At 40.0% G+C, this 24422-nt stretch overlaps 2 protein-coding genes across 2 annotated transcripts in view; both read right to left on the reverse strand.

Moving 5' to 3' along the window:
* LOC306920344 (actin, alpha skeletal muscle A) overlaps positions 1–24422 on the reverse strand; it is a 210110-nt gene that overhangs the window by 60468 nt on the left and 125220 nt on the right. The gene's annotated exons all lie outside the window — the stretch shown is intronic.
* LOC306919841 (uncharacterized protein) lies at positions 532–2394 on the reverse strand (the record flags this gene model as incomplete). The annotated part of the gene is made up of 3 exons (XM_079496391.1): positions 2344–2394; positions 892–2077; positions 532–644 (listed from the first exon to the last, which is right to left on the reverse strand). Exons 2-3 carry the CDS (start codon positions 1994–1996, stop codon positions 532–534), a joined length of 1218 nt encoding a protein of 405 aa, XP_079352517.1. The 5' UTR covers positions 1997–2077; positions 2344–2394.

The raw sequence follows: 24422 nt of genomic DNA on the forward strand, positions 1-24422 counted from the left end.
AGTCCAAGTACCAAGGAAACAATAAGAACATATTTGTTGAGTGGCTGACCAAGCGACCAAATATTCTGTGATCGCAATACTATGTCCAAAAGGAGACGTTTATATACACTCAAAACTGTGTTGAAAATAACATTATGATTAGTATATATGTAACTAGCATGTAGTATGATTGTAACTTCAAAAAGCAAAACATGAAGCCTATAAAAAACAACAAAAATGCATCTAATAATAGCCTAAATAAGGACAAATATTAAAAGAATGTGCACAAAAAAGGTTGCACTGAATTATTTTATGTAGGCTAAACGATAAGAAATATCCCATTTAGGACTGAGGCCAATTCTAAAAATGCCTTTTACATCCTGACATAGGTTTGCTGAAAACCTTTAAATATTTATTCAAAAATGACACAATGTTGCTATATACTGTACATAGCAACAACTACCCCAAAAGGGGTTACCGTCCTGTAAGGTATAGTTACAAAAGGGGTTCCCGTACTTAATTGGATAAAGAACAGTCTAAATGAATTCCATTTCACTGCGTGTGTGCATTTAGGAACACCAGCTGACTGACTTTTGTTGGATTCATCATCTCTGAATTCTCTAAAATCAGCTCCTCTGAGTTGCCAAAGAGACTCTCTGATGCTACTAAAAATAAGAGTTCATTCAAACAATATGTTAAGTTTACTTGCAATTAATCATCGCCATCCTCTTAATCTAAAATCAGCATGCTCATATACATGTAATGTGTTTAAAACAATAATACATCTTAATAAACAATTGCTTTAAAATACCATATGGATCATCATGATAGACACATTACTTAGGTTTCTCTCCAGTATGAATTCTCTGGTGTGTTTTAAGGTTGGTCTTGTGAGAGAAGTGTTGTCCACACTGATCACATCCATAGGCTCTCTCTCCAGTGTGAATTCTCTGGTGTGTTTTAAGGTTTGACATTTGAGAGAAGTGTTTTCCACAATGATCACATCCATAGGGTTTCTCTCCAGTGTGAATTCTCTGGTGTGTTTTAAGTTGTGCCATTTGAGAGAAGTGTTGTCCACACTGATCACATCCATAGGGTTTTTCTCCAGTGTGAATTCTCTGGTGTGTTTTAAGGCTGTCCATGCGAGAGAAGTGTTGACCACACTGATCACATCCATAGGCTCTCTCTCCAGTGTGAATTCTCTGGTGTGTTTTAAGGTTGTGCATGTGAGTGAAGTGTTGTCCACACTGATCACATCCATAGGGTTTTTCTCCAGTGTGAATTCTCTGGTGTGTTTTAAGGCTCTGCATTTGAGAGAAGTGTTGTCCACACTGATCACATCCATAGGGTTTCTCTCCAGTGTGAATTCTCTGGTGTGTTTTAAGGCTGACCATGTGAGAGAAGTGTTGTCCACACTGATCACATCCATAGGGTTTTTCTCCAGTGTGAATTCTCTGGTGTGTTTTAAGGCTCTGCATGCGAGTGAAGTGTTGTCCACACTGATCACATCCATAGGGTTTCTCTCCAGTGTGGATTTTCTTGTGTTTTTGAAGGCTGGCAATGTGAGAGAAGTGTTGTCCACACTGATCACATCCATAGGGTTTTTCTCCAGTGTGAATTCTCTGGTGTGTTTTAAGGCTCTGCATTTGAGAGAAGTGTTGTCCACACTGATCACATCCATAGGGTTTCTCTCCAGTGTGAATTCTCTGGTGTGTTTTAAGGCTGACCATGTGAGAGAAGTGTTGTCCACACTGATCACATCCATAGGGTTTTTCTCCAGTGTGAATTCTCTGGTGTGTTTTAAGGCTCTGCATGCGAGTGAAGTGTTGTCCACACTGATCACATCCATAGGGTTTCTCTCCAGTGTGGATTCTCTTGTGTTTTTGAAGGTTTGACATTTGAGAGAAGTGTTTCCCACACTGATCACATCCATAGGGTTTCTCTCCAGTGTGGATTTTCTTGTGTTTTTGAAGGCTGGCAATGTGAGAGAAGTGTTGTCCACACTGATCACATCCATAGGGTTTTTCTCCAGTGTGAATTCTCTGGTGTGTTTTAAGGCTGTTCATGTGAGAGAAGTGTTGTCCATTCCCATCCAACACTGAATTAGAATCAGGCAAAGGAAATATTGTTTAGAGGTAGGCACTACTTAAAATAGCAAAACTAGCTAATTATCACAATTATTATTTTTACCAGATATTTATAATTTGTTTCTACAATCTACATTGTTGTGCATTTTAGAAAAACAAGGTTGTCTTTTAAATCAATACTAATGTTAAATCAAAACAAATGCACATGACTAGATAAAACACACCCTTATGACATGCTGTAGCCTATATACCCATATAGACACAGTAAGTAACTTACAGAGGTCTTGGTGATCATTGGGTCCTCCCTGTTGAGCAGAATTGTTCCTGGTGTCAAGAGAGTTCATCTTCACCTGAAGCCTGGAGTCTACAGTCAGATGAGATCAGAAATGGTTGATATCCTGGAAGAGTTGTGGATAACAGACTAACTAACTAACTACAAACTCTTCTTATACTAGAGAGCCTGAGTTGGAAACATTAACTGCTTGGTATTGATTGGCCAAAGAGGAGAACAATAGAACCATCCACCAATCACAACCGAACAAACTGCTGCATGTGCGCCACCCCTCTCTATCTCCTCCCCCAGGTCATGTTCTATGCAACATTCTAGAGATTAACTGCTAACTGTGAGATTTCTTTGTACGATTCATGTTTAATTAATCTAACTATATCCAAATTATGATACATTGACGTGATACATCATATTAGTATGTGAATGTGACTAAAGTCAAAGCAGGAGTGAGCATAAATCTAAAAGAACAGAATCAAAGCATATCGAAAACGTGATTATTATCACAATTATTTGATAGTAAATTTCAACAAGGCAATTCAATATAAATGTTACAGGTCCCAGGTTTGGGTACCCGAGGTGCAGTTTATAGATTACCCTGGAATACAGGACACAGGAATGAACAGAAACATGTTGTCTCTTTGGCAAGATCCATTAGATAATTTATTAACTGTTTTCTGTCTTTCTTTCTTTTCTATTTTCCATTGTATTTTCAATGTTCATATTTTGTCCTTTCAACAATAATCATACAATATAAGATTCATTTTGTCATTGCAATACATTCAGATTCCATAACACCATTCTTATTCTACAGCATAACCCATATTTTCTCTTCACATCTCTTTTTACTTTACAGTATAATACTACCGTAAATCCTCCAATAAAGGCCTCCTTTCTATTAATTACCGGGCCCCTATTAATCACCGGGGATGGCTCCTTTTATGAGCCGTTTGTGTTTTTTTTTTTTCAAGTGCCGTATCTGTTACCTTCGCTGCTCTGGCTGGCTGTGCCTGTCACGTCAGTGTCCACTGTCCAGATGCCGGTGGCCGCGGTGCTCGGCTCGCACACACAATACATTACAACTACAAAGTTAACTTCGGGAGAGAACGCCAATAAGCACTGTTCATGGCCACCGACAATAAAACTACCAGTAATGAGCGCAGCAGTCTAACTGCGGAGGAGGGCAACCAAAGCAAGTGAAATCTATCCCACAGCCTACTAGGCTACAATGAGTGAGTAATGAGTTTGTGACACGATGTGCTGCGCGCCCGCAGATCTGCCCTTCATGCAACGAACGTTGGTTCTATAAACGGCAGATCGCGGAGCGCATGGGGCTATTGGGGCTGCAGCAGCCCCATGCGCGTTGTGGATCTGTCGTTTTATGGATCATGGAACGAACGTACCGGTATGCTGTTAGCTTGTTGCTAACGGGACCCCCCTTCCTCCCTCTCTCTCTCTCTCTCTCTCTCTCTCGTTAGAGAGAGACGCTCTCTCTAACACGTCTCTCTCTAACACGCGTTAGAGAGAGACGCTCTCTCTCTCTCTTGTTGAAGCCTTGGATTTTTACAGTCTATGGTTGGATCACTGCAGTGTTGCACTGTTAGGATTTGATATTATATGAAATAGCCTATCATACATTTTATTTTATTTTTATGTTATTATTTGCATCTGAACTTGTCAGTAGCCTTTACCAGTACTGTGGTAGTCTATCTCAGTTGAAGTTATATACCGGTATATTTGTGACCAGATTTGACTGAGGGACTGCCATTGTATTTTTATTTTTTTTCATGTCTGAAAGCAGGGAATCATATAGCTTCAAATGACAATGACATTGGTTGTTCAAGTTAAATTGATGTGTTGTTATTATGGTATTCACCATAGGCAATATGCCAATAATGGAAAAACAGTTAAAATGCAACTGCACCTGCAACTGCACTGTTTAATATTTCATGAGGACTTGGTTTCAATAGGCTACATTTTACTGGGTTCTAACTGACCCAAAATGTGATTTGTTCATTATGATCAGTTTGAAAAGTAGAAATAAAGGCCTCCTTCTTATAGCTGCCTCCTTCCAATAATAGTCCGGTATCGGGATCGGTTGAGACAAATAATAACCCGGGTTCCTAAAAGAGGATTTACGGTAGGCCTATATACTCTTAAATACCATTGCAGTCACTGCATTGTTATGGCAAGGCACATTGTGTGGCTAGCTGCACTGCTAAAGTGCTAGCAGAAAGTAGACAGTAGGCCTAGAGCTAATACTAACAACTGACACTGAACTGGGCCATACTAAACACATTTTCATAGTAGCTAATTCAAATACAAAACGAAATCATTAAACACACATTCTGACTCTTTTCTGTTGACAAAACTTACAAAGCTGTTTCAAAAATAATAAAACAATAAACTGTGCAGGAACCCACATTGCATTACTTCACACAGTCATTAAAGCAACACAAAACGTAATCATCTTTACATCAAACTGAAGCTAAGTGAATTATCTTCATCATGGAATTATTTGTGTTGCAAATACAGTGGTTTTGAGGTCATAACTAACCTGGAATACAGGACACAGGAATGAACAACAGAAACGTGTCTCTTTGGCAAGATCCATTAGATAATGGCGTCTTGCAGGAAATCACGTCAGTACACTGTGGTTCCCTGGCCTGGGCACCATTTCATTTGGGTATATGATCGCGAGCGGATGATAGTCGACAGGCAGGAACAACAGGCGGCAACTTCCTTTTCCCTCAAACCGATTTTTCTCAATAAAAGCTACAGGCTACGAGAGCTTTTATTGAGAAAATGAAAAGGAAGTTGCCATAGATATACATAAAGTTACCGCCTGTTGTTCCTGCCTGATCGACTACAAAACAATACTACAACATGACGTAACGATATCATCCGCTCCCGACAGGATCATACCATAGAGTATATAAAAGGATAGAGACTGATCTGGCGCGAAGCTCCGCCCCCTCCGCTATTCATGTCGGTGGAAGTTGCTCAGTGGCGTTTTGAAGCACCCGGAAGACTGCCGGAAGTCCCTCCTCCGGACCTCAACTTTGAGGTCCGGGGTGACTTATGCAACCGAGCGCTCAATGTTAAAGCCCAGCTGCACGGGGTTTCCCGGTCATGAATCCACGGGTCCGCCTGTAGTCCCTCCTCCTACCACTAGGACCCAGACCTTCAACGTTGAATAGCCTCACTGGCCCCTTGGATCATACGGACTTTTGAAACAGAGACCAGGCTTTCCTCCGAGGTGGTGGAAAGTCTGGTGAGGCGAGGTTAGTGGTTCCCCCAGCATGTAACAGACGGACACTGCCCCCTACTGTCCATAGTGGCTATTATTCAAAACATGTATGTCACAGTATTAAACTTGTTCACATGAATCATCAATACTATAAAAAATAAAACTAATTACACAAATAAACAATCACTCTTTTGCTGGTGCCACATAAACATAACATAAGTTACATTTTTAATATAACAAAAACAAGTGCAGATGAGAAAGAAAGTGGAAATAATCAAAGGCAGTGGGAAACAGAACTTTTAACAGTCTTTAATTGTGATTTAAAATAAATATGAGTGGCAGCATACCTGCTGTTTTCTGAGACTTAAAAACTAAATGTTGCTGGTTTAAAATAAACCTTCAAAACCTTAAAGTAGTATAGTTCATAACAAAAATAACTAATACTAATGCAGTTAAATGCAATATTAAAAATGAAAATAAATAAGGCTGTCTAATATTAATCATTTGTATGTTATTACTAAAAGGAACATGTGGACTCCAGAGTCTCCATCAATAGCACAATTGAACAAGGACATTTAACTTCATGTACTTTCCTATTTTCAAATGGCCAAAATGTATATAGGGCTGAAGTGATACATGTAGGCCTATATGTTTTGTAATAATAATCATCATGTAACTAGTAACAAAAGTTATCAAATAAATGTAGTGGAGTAAAAGTACCATAGTATGGCAAGCCATAGGCCTATTTGCCTCTGAGATGTAGTGGAGTAGAAGTAAAAGTACTCGCTTCACACAGGTGTGATTTTATACTTATGTTTTAACTATGTGTGTTTGTGTATACCTTAATCTCCAATGCCATGTATACTGTCCTTATTTTGCCATGTCCTATATTATCTGTACTGCAATTGCTGTACCTTAATAACATCAGGTAGGGTAATAACATCTTAGATAAATGCTATGGCAATATTAAGAACGCCTATACAGCCAAGGCTAAACCTCCCTTGGCCAATGCAGATCATAATGTTGTTAATTTAATTCCCACATATAAGTCACTGCTTAAGAGCAGTAAACCACAGGTTAAAACTATTTATGTGTGGAACAACGATGGCATCGAAACGTTGAAGGGATGTTTTTGTTGCACTGACTGGAGCCTCTTCCATAGCTTAAACCTGGAGGAGACTACAGATACTATGACAGAGTATATTACATTCTGTAAAGATAATGTGTTGACTAAAAAGACTATAGCTATGTACCCCAATAATAAACCCCAATTCATTTCAAGGGAAATTAAATAATGCATAGTTAAGAAACAAAGGGCATTCAAGAGCGGGGACCTTGTAACTATCGCACACGAATGTTGCTGTGTTTTGGATCCCTGGCATCAAAGCTGCTCTGTAAAGACACATACAGTATATCTAAGTTGCAATAAATGTAGCAATAATATCAATAAAAAACACATGTCAGGTTAATAGTTTTTTATTGTGGGTAAGTATAAACAAGAAATAATACAATGCATCAATTACAGTCCCAGTACCAAGAAAACAATAAGAACATATTTGGGCAGAGTGGCTGACCAAGCGACCAAAGATTCTGTGATCTCAATACTATGTCCAAAAGGAGACGTTTATACACTCAAAACTTGTGGTGAAAATAACATTATGATTAGTATTTATGTAACTAGCATGTAGTATGATTGTAACTTCAAAAAGCAAAACATGAAGCCTAAAAAAATGCATCTAATGATAGCCTAAATAAGGACAAATATATAAAAATAAATCAATGTGTCCTTAATTGGATAAAGAACAGTCTAAATGAATTCCAATTCACTGCGTGTGTGCATTTAGGAACACCAGCTGACTGACTTTTGTTGGATTCATCCGATCCAATCTCTCTGAAATCTCTAAAATCAGCTCCTCTATCAGAGACTCTCTGATACTACTACAAATAAGAGTTCATTCAAACAATGTTAAGTTTACTTGCAATTAATCATCACATCTGGAAACATTTGTTTGATCCTCAGTCCGAGGACCGCGTCTTGACTAAAAAGAAAGAGTGGATTATCTGGATTTCAGTCTCTGTCTCTGTCTCATTTTGTCGTCTAAAAAGAAAGAGTGGATTATCTGGATTAGTCCTCTGTCTCTTGTCTCTGTCTCTAGCTTGTAGATCTGCTATTTTCAGCAAGTGTAAAAACATCATTAAATTGGCATCAAGGCCCTGACTAAAAAGAAAGAGTGTATTTTCTGGATTTAATCTCAAGACTCAAGAGTCTTGACTTGTCTTGAACCGCCATCCTCTGGCACCAGAGGACCACTGCCATAACCAGCGAACCACCATGAGACACTCTTGGCATTAGATTTCGGGTATATTTCTAGTGCACTCAGTGGGAACCTTTTCCATCTGTTAGATCCAAAAGTGCTACTTGAAGCGCTCTATAGGGCCATAGTCAGAACCTATTTTTTATACAAAAGGCACCGCGAGGATTCACTTAAGAGGGTACTTTTTTCATTTGTATTCTTCTCTGAGGGCAAAAAAAACACTCACCCACTCAATCCCTGTATATTATGGGGAAAATGTGGGAATCATACCTGGGACCACCAGCACACTGGACCAGCACACTAGCCAACTGAGCTAAAGCTGGAAAACACTAGACTGTAAGAGGGGGGGAAGAAGAAAAATGGAGGGGGAAGAAGGGGGGAGAAAGAAAAGAGAAGAAAGAAGAGAAAAGGAGAGAAAACTTGAGAAAATGGAAGGGAATGGATGCAATTCTAACTCAGCTTCATGTACAATCCTGCTGCAAGCGATAATGTATCCGAATATTTTCAAAAAGCACTGAAATGTTAAAACTAGCGGTTCTAGGAAGGGGAAGTACGGATCCCAGTGTCACCAGTTCAAGCCCCGCTTTAAGCAAACTGTATGAGTAGACTTTACAGCAAACGTTCAGTGTCCCCGGTTCAAGCCCCGCTTTAAACAAAACTGTATTGAGTAGACTTATGACAGCAGTGAATGGCAAACGTTTAGCATTGGATTCAGAGTGATTTCACGTAACTGCTACAGTCAACCAAATTATTTTTCTCTGCAGGGAGTCAAGTATGCGTTTACTGAACGTCATCATTCATCAGCATGCTCACATTTAGTTATATATCTGCTGTCTTTGCATAAACACCTTGGTTCCTGCTTTAAGGAACTGACAAGCCCTTCCAGCACATAATGTTTGATCATTTCTTCAGTTTTTTTAAGTCCCATTTTGTAAAACCCAAGTTTAAAGCATACAATTCTGTATTGTGTAGGCCATTCTGTAGCTCATTATTAAATGTGACAATTGTTATTGAGTCATAACAAATCTTTCAAATATCACTTAATCAAATTAAAGTAGCCTACCACCATTATGACTTACACTAAAATACAGTAGCATACACATACCCTATCCCATCCTATTCACACAGGAGGCAAATCAATTCTAATTACTATATAAAATATATGAACCATGTTAGGTTATTATTAATACAAGTAAACATTATATGGACAGGGTTTGCCTCTGAGATGTAGTGGAGTAGAAGTAAAAGTACTCGCTTCACACAGGTGTGATTTTATACTTATGTTTTAACTATGTGTGTGTGTGTATACCTTAATCTCCAATGCCATGTATACTGTCCTTATTTTGCCATGTCCTATATTATCTGTACTGCAATTGCTGTACCTTAATAACATCAGGTAGGGTAATAACATCTTAGATAAATGCTATGGCAATATTAAGAACGCCTATACAGCCAAGGCTAAACCTCCCTTGGCCAATGCAGATCATAATGTTGTTAATTTAATTCCCACATATAAGTCACTGCTTAAGAGCAGTAAACCACAGGTTAAAACTATTTATGTGTGGAACAACGATGGCATCGAAACGTTGAAGGGATGTTTTTGTTGCACTGACTGGAGCCTCTTCCATAGCTTAAACCTGGAGGAGACTACAGATACTATGACAGAGTATATTACATTCTGTAAAGATAATGTGTTGACTAAAAAGACTATAGCTATGTACCCCAATAATAAACCCCAATTCATTTCAAGGGAAATTAAATAATGCATAGTTAAGAAACAAAGGGCATTCAAGAGCGGGGACCTTGTAACTATCGCACACGAATGTTGCTGTGTTTTGGATCCCTGGCATCAAAGCTGCTCTGTAAAGACACATACAGTATATCTAAGTTGCAATAAATGTAGCAATAATATCAATAAAAAACACATGTCAGGTTAATAGTTTTTTATTGTGGGTAAGTATAAACAAGAAATAATACAATGCATCAATTACAGTCCCAGTACCAAGGAAACAATAAGAACATATTTGGGCATAGTGGCTGACCAAGCGACCAAAGATTCTGTGATCTCAATACTATGTCCAAAAGGAGACGTTTATACACTCAAAACTTGTGATGAAAATAACATTATGATTAGTATTTATGTAACTAGCATGTAGTATGATTGTAACTTCAAAAAGCAAAACATGAAGCCTAAAAAAATGCATCTAATGATAGCCTAAATAAGGACAAATATATAAAAATAAATCAATGTGTCCTTAATTGGATAAAGAACAGTCTAAATGAATTCCATTTCACTGCGTGTGTGCATTTAGGAACACCAGCTGACTGACTTTTGTTGGATTCATCCGATCCAATCTCTCTGAAATCTCTAAAATCAGCTCCTCTATCAGAGACTCTCTGATACTACTAAAAATAAGAGTTCATTCAAACAATGAATGAATTGCAATTAATCATCACATCTGGAAACATTTGTTTGATCCTCAGTCCGAGGACCGCGTCTTGACTAAAAAGAAAGAGTGGATTATCTGGATTTCAGTCTCTGTCTCTGTCTCATTTTGTCGTCTAAAAAGAGAGTGGATTATCTGGATTTCAGTCTCTGTCTCTGTCTCATTTTGTCGTCTAAAAAGAAAGAGTGGATTGTCTCTGTCAAAAAGAAAGAGTGGATTATCTGGATTTCAGTCTCTGTCTCTGTCTCATTTTGTCGTCTAAAAAGAAAGAGTGGATTATCTGGATTAGTCCTCTGTCTCTTGTCTCTGTCTCTAGCTTGTAGATCTGCTATTTTCAGCAAGTGTAAAAACATCATTAAATTGGCATCAAGGCCCTGACTAAAAAGAAAGAGTGGATTTTCTGGATTTAATCTCAAGACTCAAGAGTCTTGACTTGTCTTGAACCGCCATCCTCTGGCACCAGAGGACCACTGCCATAACCAGTGAACCACCATGAGACACTTTTGGCATTAGATTTCGGGTATATTTCTAGTGCACTCAGTGGGAACCTTTTCCATCTGTTAGATCCAAAAGTGCTACTTGAAGCGCTCTATAGGGCCATAGTCAGAACCTATTTTTTATACAAAAGGCACCGCGAGGATTCACTTAAGAGGGTACTTTTTTCATTTGTATTCTTCTCTGAGGGCAAAAAAAACACTCACCCACTCAATCCCTGTATACTATGGGGAAAATGTGGGAATCATACCTGGGACCACCAGCACACTGGACCAGCACACTAGCCAACTGAGCTAAGCAGAAGACATGTGTCTACCCTAGGACAATCACACAATCACAGGGAAAAAATCAAGCTAGACTTTCTGTTCTTTCCATTGATTTTGAGTACTCTGAGGTAGCAGCATTGTTTCCTTTGTGATGTTGCACATTTGATTCGTGTCAAGAGCAGAGATGTTGCAGTTTTACTAACACAAGTGTAACAGAGTTAGAAATATGAATGTCTACACAATCATATTCTAGACTGTTCATCTGTGGAACAAAGAGTGATTCATATGATGACAAAGCACAAACTGTGTCAGAACTTTGGTTCCTACCTAGTTTCATGCACGGTGCACGTACCGTGAACGGCCACTAGGCGGAGCCATGGTACAGTGTAATACAGTGGAACAGCTACACTGCGATCTCATCAAAGCCTAACTTCACTGAATCATTTTAAATAGAAACTTTGAAACCATTTGATGAATCAAATCTAACAACTCAATGTCTTCCACTGTGTCAAACCATTGTGATTGATGCTGCATTAAACTACGTTTACTGGGGACCCCCTGGAAATCCCCCGACTTGAGAAGCATTGGTAGCCTATACATTCTAAACATTTGTATTCAGTCAGCTTTTATGATTGTCGCTATGAGCTTGTAGGTCTGCTATTTTTCAATAACTAAAGTATAACATAATGCCTAAAACCTTATGTTCCTATGTCAGTGGTTCTCAATATTTCATGTCAAGGACCCCAAAAATGTTATGAAATAGGCCGCCGACCCCCATCTGCACATTTTCACGATTTTTTAAAAATAGCAGACCTACAAGTTCACAGCGCGGCACTCGGTGCCACGCTGTGAGCTTGTAGGTCTGCTGTTTTTCAATAGCTAAAGTATAACATAATGCCTAAAACCTCATGTTTCTATGTCAGTGGTTCTCAATATTTCATGTCAAGGACCCCAAAAATGTTATGAAATAGGCCGCCGACCCCCATCTGCACATTTTCACGATTTTTCAAAAATAGCAGACCTACAAGTTCACAGCGCGGCACTCGGTGCCGCTTGTAGATCTGCTATTTTTCAACAGCTAAAGCATAACATAATGCTTAAAACACCAAAAGGGGTTCCCGTCCAGAATGGGTTAATTAGACTTGACGTAGATCTCAACGGCCGAGGAAGTGGCCAAATGAGTGGCCTGCATTCATTTTCAGAGCATGTTTTTTTTAATTATTATTATCCCACAATTTTGTAATCCATGTTTTCACCTGGTGCGAACATAGAGTTAAAAGAACGGGCGCGATGCATGTTCACAACTTACTAGATGCTATATCTTTATAATTTTTATATATATTTTAAAGTATTATCAGTTATCGGTATCGGTCTTGAGAAGCAGGATGTTATCAATATCGGTTAAAAAAAGTAATGGTGATGGGCCATTACGTACATTTTCAATTCCATACTTTTACTTGTAACGGAGTAGTTCTAAATTGCAGTATTGGTACTTTTACTTAAGTAAAACAATTGAGTACTTTTTCCACCACTGTATGCCTATCCGTTGGCCAGGTATAGTAGTGACTCATCACAGCCAAAATGGCGCACCCCCCGAATTTGCATACCAAAGGTGCGAGGTTTGCAAGCCCTATTGCCTGAAATGTAATCCTGGGAGCTACTCTTAGAACATGTTTATTTCAGTGATCAATCAATACATCGTTGTGGCTTGGACAAAAATACACTTTTATTTTGCATTAAATTGTTTATAATGTTAATCTTATATCATTACAATCAATTACAATATTGTGTATGTGAGGAGACTCTTCAATGAGCTCCATTCATTCTTTTATAATTCAAAACATTTTCAGGTAAACATGACCTTTAGTCTTCATAACACACAAGGACACATGTGTGTGGTCACAGTTAACTAAAACTTCCCAAATATGTAAACCAAATAACATATTCACTACAATATCTAACTAAAGTCAAGTTTTATTCTTTGGCCATTTATTATGAGCCATTCTACCGAATTCGTTCAAATTGCAGTCCCACAATGTCAAATATATATTTTTTAAAAAGATTAAGTAGTCAGACCTTACATGTACGTACCAATATCATCTTATCTATTTAATCACAATACATTAAAACAAAAGTAGTAGTAGTTTTCTACCAAACACTCTCCAACTGGTGACTTTATAGACCTGGTTCAGACTTTGTATTTCAAATGTTCAATACATCTTAGGTGTCGATGGGCTGGTTCTGCATTTGCATCCTGGATGATCAAAAGTGGAATCTCATAATGCAGTTAAATGTCCCCAAAGAGAACAATCACTACCTCTAATAGGGGGAAAGAAATAAGGCTGTCTAATATTAATCATTTGTTTTGTAACCATGTTATTACTAAAAGGAACAACTCAAGAGTCTCCATCAATAGCACAATTGAACAAGGACATTTAACTTTATGTACTTTACTACTTTTGTAGATCGGCTATTTTCAAATGGCCAAAATGTATATAGGGCAAGTGATACATGCATATGTTTTGTAATAATAATCATCATGTAACTAGTAACAAAAGTTATCAAATAAATGTAGTGGAGTAAAAGTACAATAGGCATATTTGCCTCTGAGATGTAGTGAAGTAGATGTAAAAGTACTCGCTTCACACAGGTGTGATTGTATACTTATGTTTTAACTATTGTGTATACCTTATATTCATTGCCATGTAGGCCTATACTGTCCTTATTTTGCCATGTCCTATATTATCTCTACTGCAATTGCTGTACCTTAATATTTTTCATTGGTTTTATTTAGACTATTTGAGTACTATAGACGACTAACAGTTTAAGTCCAAATTGTATTCTGACCCCTCCAGGAAAAGGCCTCGTTGTCCTGACCCCTTATCCATCATTTATACATTATGGATAATTAGTGTGGACTTAAACTGTTATTCGTCTATAGTACGAGCGGAACACACAAAGCCAGGCGTTGGTCTCAAAAAAGAAACCACAGCCAACAAGAAATGGGGAAAGAAATCGCACACGAATGTTGCTGTGTTTTGGACCCCTGGCATCAAAGCTGCTCTGTAGACACATACAGTATATCTAAGTTACATTGAATTGCAATAAATGTAGCAATAATAGCAATAACACATGTCAGGTTAATAGTTTTTTATTGTGGGTAAGTAAAAACAAGAAATAATACAATGCATCAATTACAGTCCAAGTACCAAGGAAACAATAAGAACATATTTGTTGAGTGGCTGACCAAGCGACCAAATATTCTGTGATCGCAATACTATGTCCAAAAGGAGACGTTTATATACACTCAAAACTGTGTTGAAAATAACATTATGATTAGTATATATGTAACTAGCATGTAGTATGATTGTAACTTCAAAAAGCAAAACATGAAGCCTATAAAAAACAACAAAAATGCATCTAATAATAGCCTAAATAAGGACAAATATTAAAAGAATGTGCACAAAAAAGGTTGCACTGAATTATTTTATGTAGGCTAAACGATAAGAAATATCCCATTTAGGACTGAGGCCAATTCTAAAAATGCCTTTTACATCCTGACATAGGTTTGCTGAAAACCTTTAAATATTTATTCAAAAATGACACAATGTTGCTATATACTGTACATAGCAACAACTACCCCAAAAGGGGTTACCGTCCTGTAAGGTATAGTTACAAAAGGGGTTCCCGTACTTAATTGGATAAAGAACAGTCTAAATGAATTCCATTTCACTGCGTGTGTGCATTTAGGAACACCAGCTGACTGACTTTTGTTGGATTCATCATCTCTGAATTCTCTAAAATCAGCTCCTCTGAGTTGCCAAAGAGACTCTCTGATGCTACTAAAAATAAGAGTTAATTCAAACAATATGTTAAGTTTACTTGCAATTAATGATCGCCATCCTCTTAATCTAAAATCAGCATGCTCATATACATGTAATGTGTTTAAAACAATAATACATCTTAATAAACAATTGCCTTAAAATACCATATGGATCATCATGATAGACACATTACTTAGGTTTCTCTCCAGTATGAATTCTCTGGTGTGTTTTAAGGTTGGTCTTGTGAGAGAAGTGTTGTCCACACTGATCACATCCATAGGCTTTCTCTCCAGTGTGAATTCTCTGGTGTGTTTTAAGGTTTGACATTCGAGAGAAGTGTTTTCCACACTGATCACATCCATAGGGTTTTTCTCCAGTGTGAATTCTCTTGTGTCTTTGAAGGCTGGACGAATCAGAGAAGTGTTGTCCACACTGATCACATCCATAGGGTTTCTCTCCAGTGTGAATTCTCTGGTGTGTTTTAAGTCTGTGCATGTGAGTGAAGTGTTGTCCACACTGATCACATCCATAGGGTTTCTCTCCAGTGTGGATTATCTTGTGTTTTTGAAGGTTTGACATTTGAGAGAAGTGTTTCCCACACTGATCACATCCATAGGGTTTCTCTCCAGTGTGGATGTTCTTGTGTTTTTGAAGGCTGGCAATGTGAGAGAAGTGTTGTCCACAATGATCACATCCATAGGGTTTCTCTCCAGTGTGGATTCTCTGGTGTGTTTTAAGGCTGTCCATGCGAGAGAAGTGTTGTCCACACTGATCACATCCATAGGGTTTCTCTCCAGTGTGAATTCTCTGGTGTGTTTTAAGGTGTGCCATTTGAGAGAAGTGTTGTCCACACTGATCACATCCATAGGGTTTTCCTCCAGTGTGAATTCTCTGGTGTGTTTTAAGGTGTGCCATTTGAGAGAAGTGTTTCCCACACTGATCACATCCATAGGGTTTCTCTCCAGTGTGGATTATCTTGTGTTTTTGAAAGCTGGACGAATCAGAGAAGTGTTGTCCACACTGATCACATCCATAGGGTTTCTCTCCAGTGTGAATTCTCTGGTGTGTTTTAAGTTGTGCCATTTGAGAGAAGTGTTGTCCACACTGATCACATCCATAGGGTTTTTCTCCAGTGTGAATTCTCTGGTGTGTTTTAAGGCTGTCCATGCGAGAGAAGTGTTGACCACACTGATCACATCCATAGGCTCTCTCTCCAGTGTGAATTCTCTGGTGTGTTTTAAGGTTGTGCATGTGAGTGAAGTGTTGTCCACACTGATCACATCCATAGGGTTTTTCTCCAGTGTGAATTCTCTGGTGTGTTTTAAGGCTCTGCATTTGAGAGAAGTGTTGTCCACACTGATCACATCCATAGGGTTTCTCTCCAGTGTGAATTCTCTGGTGTGTTTTAAGGCTGACCATGTGAGAGAAGTGTTGTCCACACTGATCACATCCATAGGGTTTTTCTCCAGTGTGAATTCTCTGGTGTGTTTTAAGGCTCTGCATGCGAGTGAAGTGTTGTCCACACTGATCACATCCATAGGGTTTCTCTCCAGTGTGGATTCTCTTGTGTTTTTGAAGGTTTGACATTTGAGAGAAGTGTTTCCCACACTGATCACATCCATAGGGTTTCTCTCCAGTGTGGATTTTCTTGTGTTTTTGAAGGCTGGCAATGTGAGAGAAGTGTTGTCCACACTGATCACATCCATAGGGTTTTTCTCCAGTGTGAATTCTCTGGTGTGTTTTAAGGCTGTTCATGTGAGAGAAGTGTTGTCCATTCCCATCCAACACTGAATTAGAATCAGGCAAAGGAAATATTGTTTAGAGGTAGGCACTACTTCATAGACTTAAAAATAGCAAAACTAGCTAATTATCACAATTATTATTTTTACCAGATATTTATAATTTGTTTCTACAATCTACATTGTTGTGCATTTTAGAAAAACAAGGTTGTCTTTTAAATCAATACTAATGTTAAATCAAAACAAATGCACATGACTAGATAAAACACACCCTTATGACATGCTGTAGCCTATATACCCATATAGACACAGTAAGTAACTTACAGAGGTCTTGGTGATCATTGGGTCCTCCCTGTTGAGCAGAATTGTTCCTGGTGTCAAGAGAGTTCATCTTCACCTGAAGCCTGGAGTCTACAGTCAGATGAGATCAGAAATGGTTGATATCCTGGTTGTGGATAACAGACTAACTAACTAACTACAAACTCTTCTTATACTAGAGAGCCTGAGTTGGAAACATTAACTGCTTGGTATTGATTGGCCAAAGAGGAGAACAATAGAACCATCCACCAATCACAACCGAACAAACTGCTGCATGTGCGCCACCCCTCTCTATCTCCTCCCCCAGGTCATGTTCTATGCAACATTCTAGAGATTAACTGCTAACTGTGAGATTTCTTTGTACGATTCATGTTTAATTAATCTAACTATATCCAAATTATGATACATTGACGTGATACATCATATTAGTATGTGAATGTGACTAAAGTCAAAGCAGGAGTGAGCATAAATCTAAAAGAACAGAATCAAAGCATATCGAAAACGTGATTATTATCACAATTATTTGATAGTAAATTTCAACAAGGCAATTCAATATAAATGTTACAGGTCCCAGGTTTGGGTACCCGAGGTGCAGTTTATAGATTACCCTGGAATACAGGACACAGGAATGAACAGAAACATGTTGTCTCTTTGGCAAGATCCATTAGATAATTTATTAACTGTTTTCTGTCTTTCTTTCTTTTCTATTTTCCATTGTATTTTCAATGTTCATATTTTGTCCTTTCAACAATAATCATACAATATAAGATTCATTTTGTCATTGCAATACATTCAGATTCCATAACACCATTCTTATTCTACAGCATAACCCATATTTTCTCTTCACATCTCTTTTTACTTTACAGTATAATACTACCGTAAATCCTCCAATAAAGGCCTCCTTTCTATTAATTACCGGGCCCCTATTAATCACCGGGGATGGCTCCTTTTATGAGCCGTTTGTGTTTTGTTTTTTTCAAGTGCCGTATCTGTTACCTTCGCTGCTCTGGCTGGCTGTGCCTGTCACGTCAGTGTCCACTGTCCAGATGCCGGTGGCCGCGGTGCTCGGCTCGCACACACAATACATTACAACTACAAAGTTAACTTCGGGAGAGAACGCCAATAAGCACTGTTCATGGCCACCGACAATAAAACTACCAGTAATGAGCGCAGCAGTCTAACTGCGGAGGAGGGCAACCAAAGCAAGTGAAATCTATCCCACAGCCTACTAGGCTACAATGAGTGAGTAATGAGTTTGTGACACGATGTGCTGCGCGCCCGCAGATCTGCCCTTCATGCAACGAACGTTGGTTCTATAAACGGCAGATCGCGGAGCGCATGGGGCTATTGGGGCTGCAGCAGCCCCATGCGCGTTGTGGATCTGTCGTTTTATGGATCATGGAACGAACGTACCGGTATGCTGTTAGCTTGTTGCTAACGGGACCCCCCTTCCTCCCTCTCTCTCTCTCTCTCTCTCTCGTTAGAGAGAGACGCTCTCTCTAACACGTCTCTCTCTAACACGCGTTAGAGAGAGACGCTCTCTCTCTCTCTTGTAGGGCTGACCCAAAAAAATCGATTATTCGACGATCGATCGATATGCACGGGAATCGATCTTGAAATAAAAAATCGAATAGTCATTAAAAAAAAAAAAAAAAAAAAAGGCGGCCGCTTTTGGTCCGCGAGCCGGCCCCATTTGGTCCGCGAGCCATACTGCATGCTGGCGCCTCGCAGACCTCGCAACGCCGCCTCCCACCTCGCAACGCCGCCTCCCCTCTCCCCCCTCACTCGTGCAGGTAACAAGGAAGTCAACAAGAACATCTGCAGCCATGCCGTCCCAAAAGAAATCAAAAGTGTGGTTGCATTTTAAAATATGCCAAGATAACAAAGAACAAGTGGTGTGTCAAATATGTGACAAAAAATTGGCGTATCACAAGTCCACGACGAGTTTGAAGAATCACTTGGAACATGTAAGTATCATAATAAACAAAACGTGCTTCGGAGGCGAAACATAATAGCCCAGGGCTAAGGTTAGACACGTGGCTAATTGTTATCATTATGTTTTTAGGTGCATGAGATAAATCTGGACGGTGCATCTGGTTCCAGCACGACACAAACAACATTGGAGTCAACAGTGAGGACACTTACGGAACGCAGGAAGGGTGCCATAACCGCTGGACTTGTCTCAATGATTGCCATGGACATGAGACCAATAAACTTGATAGAAGGAAAAGGGTTTAAATGTTTCATGAAAATAGTGGAGCCAGGCTATACTGTACCCAAGAGAGAGTATGTCTCAAGTGAACTTACTGTAAAACACAAAGCCATAAAGAATATAGTTCGTAGTGAAATTGATCAGTGCTCTGCAGTTAGTTTCACAACGGATATATGGTCCAGTATAAAAATGGAAGGATACATGACGGTGACAGCTCACATGATAACCAGCGACTGGGAAATGAAAAACTACGTGCTAGAGACCAAGATAATGGAGGAGGCTCACACAGGTGTAAACATTGCAACAAGACTTGGAGAAGTAGCCGACGCATACGCTATACCTGCAGAGAAGAGGGTCGCTGTCGTGAGCGATAATGCATCTAATATGGTTGTGTGCCTCGATACACTGCAAGGAGAAGAGAGTTGGGAGAATGTCAAGGGGGTCCGTTGCGCGGGGCACACACTGCAGCTTTGCATTAATGCAGCACTAAAACACCACGACCCAGTAACCCGTACCGTGGGATTTGGAAGGCGACTGGTGTCCGCCTTTAAAAAAAGTTGTACCAAAACTGCGGCCTTAACAGAGAAACAGCGGAGTCAGAATATCGTAGAACATTGCCTCATTCAAGATGTCGCAACACGTTGGAACTCCACATATTCTATGCTAGAGCGTCTCTGTGAACAAAGGTGGCCAATCTCCGCTGTCCTGTCTGATCCAAGCATCACCAAAAGAGCTGACCGGAGTCTCGACCTGACAACGGAGCAGTGGGCCATGGCAGAGGATACCGCTGCCGTCCTGGGGCCTTTTGTCACTCTGACTGAAATGCTGTCTAAAGAGGAAAATGTGTCCATATCAGCAGTACTGCCAATGCTGTCAAAGATTAAAAACAATTTTCTCACATTGGGAGCTGGCGACAGTCCCGCCACAAAAGCTCTGAAACGTAAACTGACAGAGGAAATTAATAAGAGGTGGGAATTCTCAGACCCGACTGATGCTGCTGTTCTGGGCGCAGCCCTCGATCCCCGCTCCAAGAGGTTAAAGTGGCTAACTGACGAGGAAAAGGAAGCCGTGCGCACGGAGCTAACTACGTTGGCTGAGAGCCTGAGAGTGAGACCAGCGATCAGGGTCCGGGAGGAGGCCGTGAGTGACGCCGACAGCCAGGCCAGTGGCAGTGGCAGTGACACGGATTCACAGGCTAAGAGGGCTAAAATAACGGACCGAGAGAAAACACGTAAACTCCTCTCAATGGACGACGATGATGATGATGATGGATCCGAGGGAGATCAGGACGAGGGGCCGACTGCAGAGAGAGAACTGAATGACTTTGTTACAGACAAATCCAAAGCGAGTTCCGGACCACTGTCGTGGTGGAAAGACAACGCGCCACGTTATCCCAAATTGGCAACTGTAGCTAAGAGGATTCTCTCTATCCCTGCCACTTCAACCCCGTCAGAGCGCATCTTCTCCAAAGCGGGATTTATTGTCAACAAAACTAGAAGTTGCCTGTTGCCAAAGAATGTAGACACATTGGTTTTTTTGGCACACAACGAAATTCGGGTCCAAACCAACAGCAGTGAGTAGAGTGAGTCGTCATTGTGTCAATCAAGGCCTGGCAAGCTCAGTAGCCTATTAAGCCTAATTATTGTTTTCTTTAGTTTTTAATTACACTTTTATTTTTATTTAGCCTCAAATGAAGGCACAGCACAGAGCACACAGCCATGCACTTTGTTTTATTTATGTTAAAAAAAAAAGAAGTAATGCTGCACTTTGTTTTCGTTTACTTAATAATTGTGATAAGAGAAGTAATGCCTCTGTTAATATTTTCTGTATAGTTTTAACTATAATATTGCACTGATACCAGGCCTGGAATTTCATCATTTTAGGGGCAAGGCCACTTGGCCTTTATTGTGGTCAACTTTTTGAGGGCACAAGGCCAAGTGCCAGGGCATGAAGGCCATCAATTAAAACAATGATTTTAAGTCCCCGGTCATCATTATTTTAGCTTAAAGGTTAAGGATGATTACATTTTTTTTATTTAAAGGTGAACATTGGTTCAGAACAGTGCTTCTTAAATAAATAATCACAGCTTTAAATAACAAAATATAAGTAGCTACTGTAAAATATTGTAAACATGTCTGTAACATGGGGTCCCAGTGCAGAGATGAAAATCATAATGAAATGGCCTAGGACCCTGTCACCCTAGGTTAATTCATATACATTTAATTTGGGGGTCCTTGAAATTAAAATGGCTGAGGATCACTGGATTAAACTGAGTTAATTCACAGAAAATACAATGACAGACAGCCTACATTCATTTTTATAGCCCTGTTTCTGTTCTGCCTTGTTTGTTTTTGTTCTGCTATATTGTCACAACTGTGTGATATGTTCCTTGTTTTTAATTTGCTTCTATTGTTTATACTGTGCAAATTGTTCAGCACCTTCTAACTTTGTTTCGAAAGGTGCTTTATAAATAACATTTACTTACTTAACTTTTGAATGAGGGCTTGGTTTAGAAAAGCCTATAGGCTATTTTGTGCTAAAGTAATATATTGAATAACATGTAAATGTAGATTTTAAGGCTAGACTGGCATATGGCATTGTGGGGCTGCAGGACTGAGGACTCTGGAGATAAGTCAAGTGTAAGAAGCATTTGTACAATTGTGTGCTTATATGAACATTTACCACGTTATGTCCGCATTGATGAATGATTATTAAGCGAGCGACGCGTGGTGTACAGTGAGCGCGCTCTGGTGCTTGGCTACTAGCGTTTGGCTAGCGATATTAGCCGTGGCCAGCGTTGGCTGTTTAAACAATTTACTCTGTCAACTAACGTAGCAGACGATAGCGTGGTAAATGGTGGAGGAGTCCTGCAGTCTATGCTGTTGCGTGGTGTTGTTTTGTGAGTTTATATCCATGAAGACGAGTCACGTTGGTCTTAACACACAGGCTCTGTGTGATAATAATCCTGAAGCACCGCACCAGCCGGGCCGAGTGTCAGTGAGTGAGAGCTGTCAGTGCGTGTATACGTGCATGGAGCGGAGGAGGAGGGAGGAGGCAAAGTAACGCAAAAGAATCAAAACACTTGGCAAATGGCAACACAACTACAATACAGACAATACAAGTCTGCGCGAGACGTTTGGGGAAGGTTACTGTAATGACTGGAAAAACGGTAAAATGAACTGCTGTGGGCACCGGTCGGGGCACCGCGGCCACTGTGGCCGTCTGGGCATATCATTTTTCGAGGGGCACACGGCCAAAGAGAGGGGCAACGACGGCCATGGCCGCCGTGGCCGTCGTGAAATTCCTGCCCTGACTGATACTATTGTTTAATTCCTTAATTCCTCCTTTGCTCCGCGAGCCATGCCTCGCAGAAAGCGCCGCATCATTGTTGCTGTGAGTGCCGTCATAAGGCCTCGATTAAATGACGCTTTATTTACGGCAAGAGGAGGAGAAAAAATCCGTTCGTTTACACTTGACAGACAGCGACATGTGCTGTTTTGAATGGTAGCCAAACTGTTACGTTTATTAAGTTTTTTGTTCCATAGAGAGCTCAGCCTAGAGGGTTTGATTGATTTAAGAGTTCATTAATGTTACGGTCGGGTGGTGCTTTTTTGGTGTTTTCAAAATGCCTTTCGTTTACAATTTCTGCCTGGGTTATATATTTGAGAGGTAATGCCTGTGTTTGATTGATTGATTGAAATATGTATTAACAGTTTGCAGAATTACAGTACATTTCAAGCACAAACTCAATACAAAGACTGTTAACTGTGAGTGGACGACCCAAAGCCTAATTATTTGTGCGTCACTGGCACTGCGTTCATGAAGGCAGCTACAACTGGGCGTAAAGCAACTTGTTGTTAAATAAAATAATTGAGACCAATTCAAGCATGCGTTTCTCTCTGCTATTGCTATATCGTTGTTTTATTTATTTTAAGCCTATTTCATTGCGTCGCGCCTCGCGGCCCGCGGCACCCCCCCCCCCCCCCCCCCCCCCCCCGTCGGATGTCGAAGCGTCGACGATCGATCGGCATTCGTTTCGAAGCGTCGATCATCAAAAACGTGATCGAAGGTCAGCCCTACTCTCTTGTTGAAGCCTTGGATTTTTACAGTCTATGGTTGGATCACTGCAGTGTTGCACTGTTAGGATTTGATATTATATGAAATAGCCTATCATACATTTTATTTTATTTTTATGTTATTATTGTCTCCACCAGGCCGAAGGCATGGGGAGAGAGTATGTTTTGCACTCCGTCCGTGTGTCCGTCCGTCCGTGTGTGTGTCCGTCCGTCCTTCCTTCCTTCCGTCCGTCTGTGTACAGCTAATCTCCGGCACCGTTAACCCGGTCGATGCCAAACTTTGCACACACACTCCCTGGATGGCAACGATGAACCTCTGCCCCGCATTTTCCAGAACGGCCTGTTATAGCGCCACCATGAGGCAACTTTTCACATTTTTACCTAAAACTGCACCGATCTGCGTGAAACGTTGCATGCACACTCCCTAGAGGCCAAGGACAAACCTTTGACCTGCAATTTCCGCATCTGCCTTTTATAGCGCCACCAGGAGGCCGACTTTTGTAAAACACATTTTTTTACATTACTCCTCCAGATTCTGTCCAAAAATCTCACAAATCGTTACACAGTATCTCTATGGTCATGTGCTCAAGTTGGATCTGTCCGATATTTCATATTCCATCCTAATTGGCTATAATTGGCTTTCACAGTTTGCAAGATTGCCCCGTTTTCAACAATAGCCTCAAATCATGAACGCAGCATGCAATTTACGTGAAATCTTTCACACATTTTCTTACTAGGCTGAGGAATATATCCCACCCTTTTCACATTGGCCTGTTATAGCGCCACCAACAGGTTGATTTTTGCAAAACACATTTTTGGAACAAAATGCCTCAAATCATCCAATTTCCATCAAAGGCAAACATGTTTATATTACTCCTAAATATTTTGCCAAACATCTCACACAGTCCTATCCTCCTGGTGGAGACCTGTGCCCAGAAGGGCACTTCTTCTAGTTTGCATCTGAACTTGTCAGTAGCCTTTACCAGTACTGTGGTAGTCTATCTCAGTTGAAGTTATATACCGGTATATTTGTGACCAGATTTGACTGAGGGACTGCCATTGTATTTTTATTTTTTTTCATGTCTGAAAGCAGGGAATCATATAGCTTCAAATGACAATGACATTGGT

The sequence above is a fragment of the Electrona antarctica genome (genome assembly GCF_951216825.1).
Source record: "Electrona antarctica genome assembly, chromosome: 3".
In the NCBI taxonomy this organism is placed as follows: domain Eukaryota; kingdom Metazoa; phylum Chordata; class Actinopteri; order Myctophiformes; family Myctophidae; genus Electrona; species Electrona antarctica.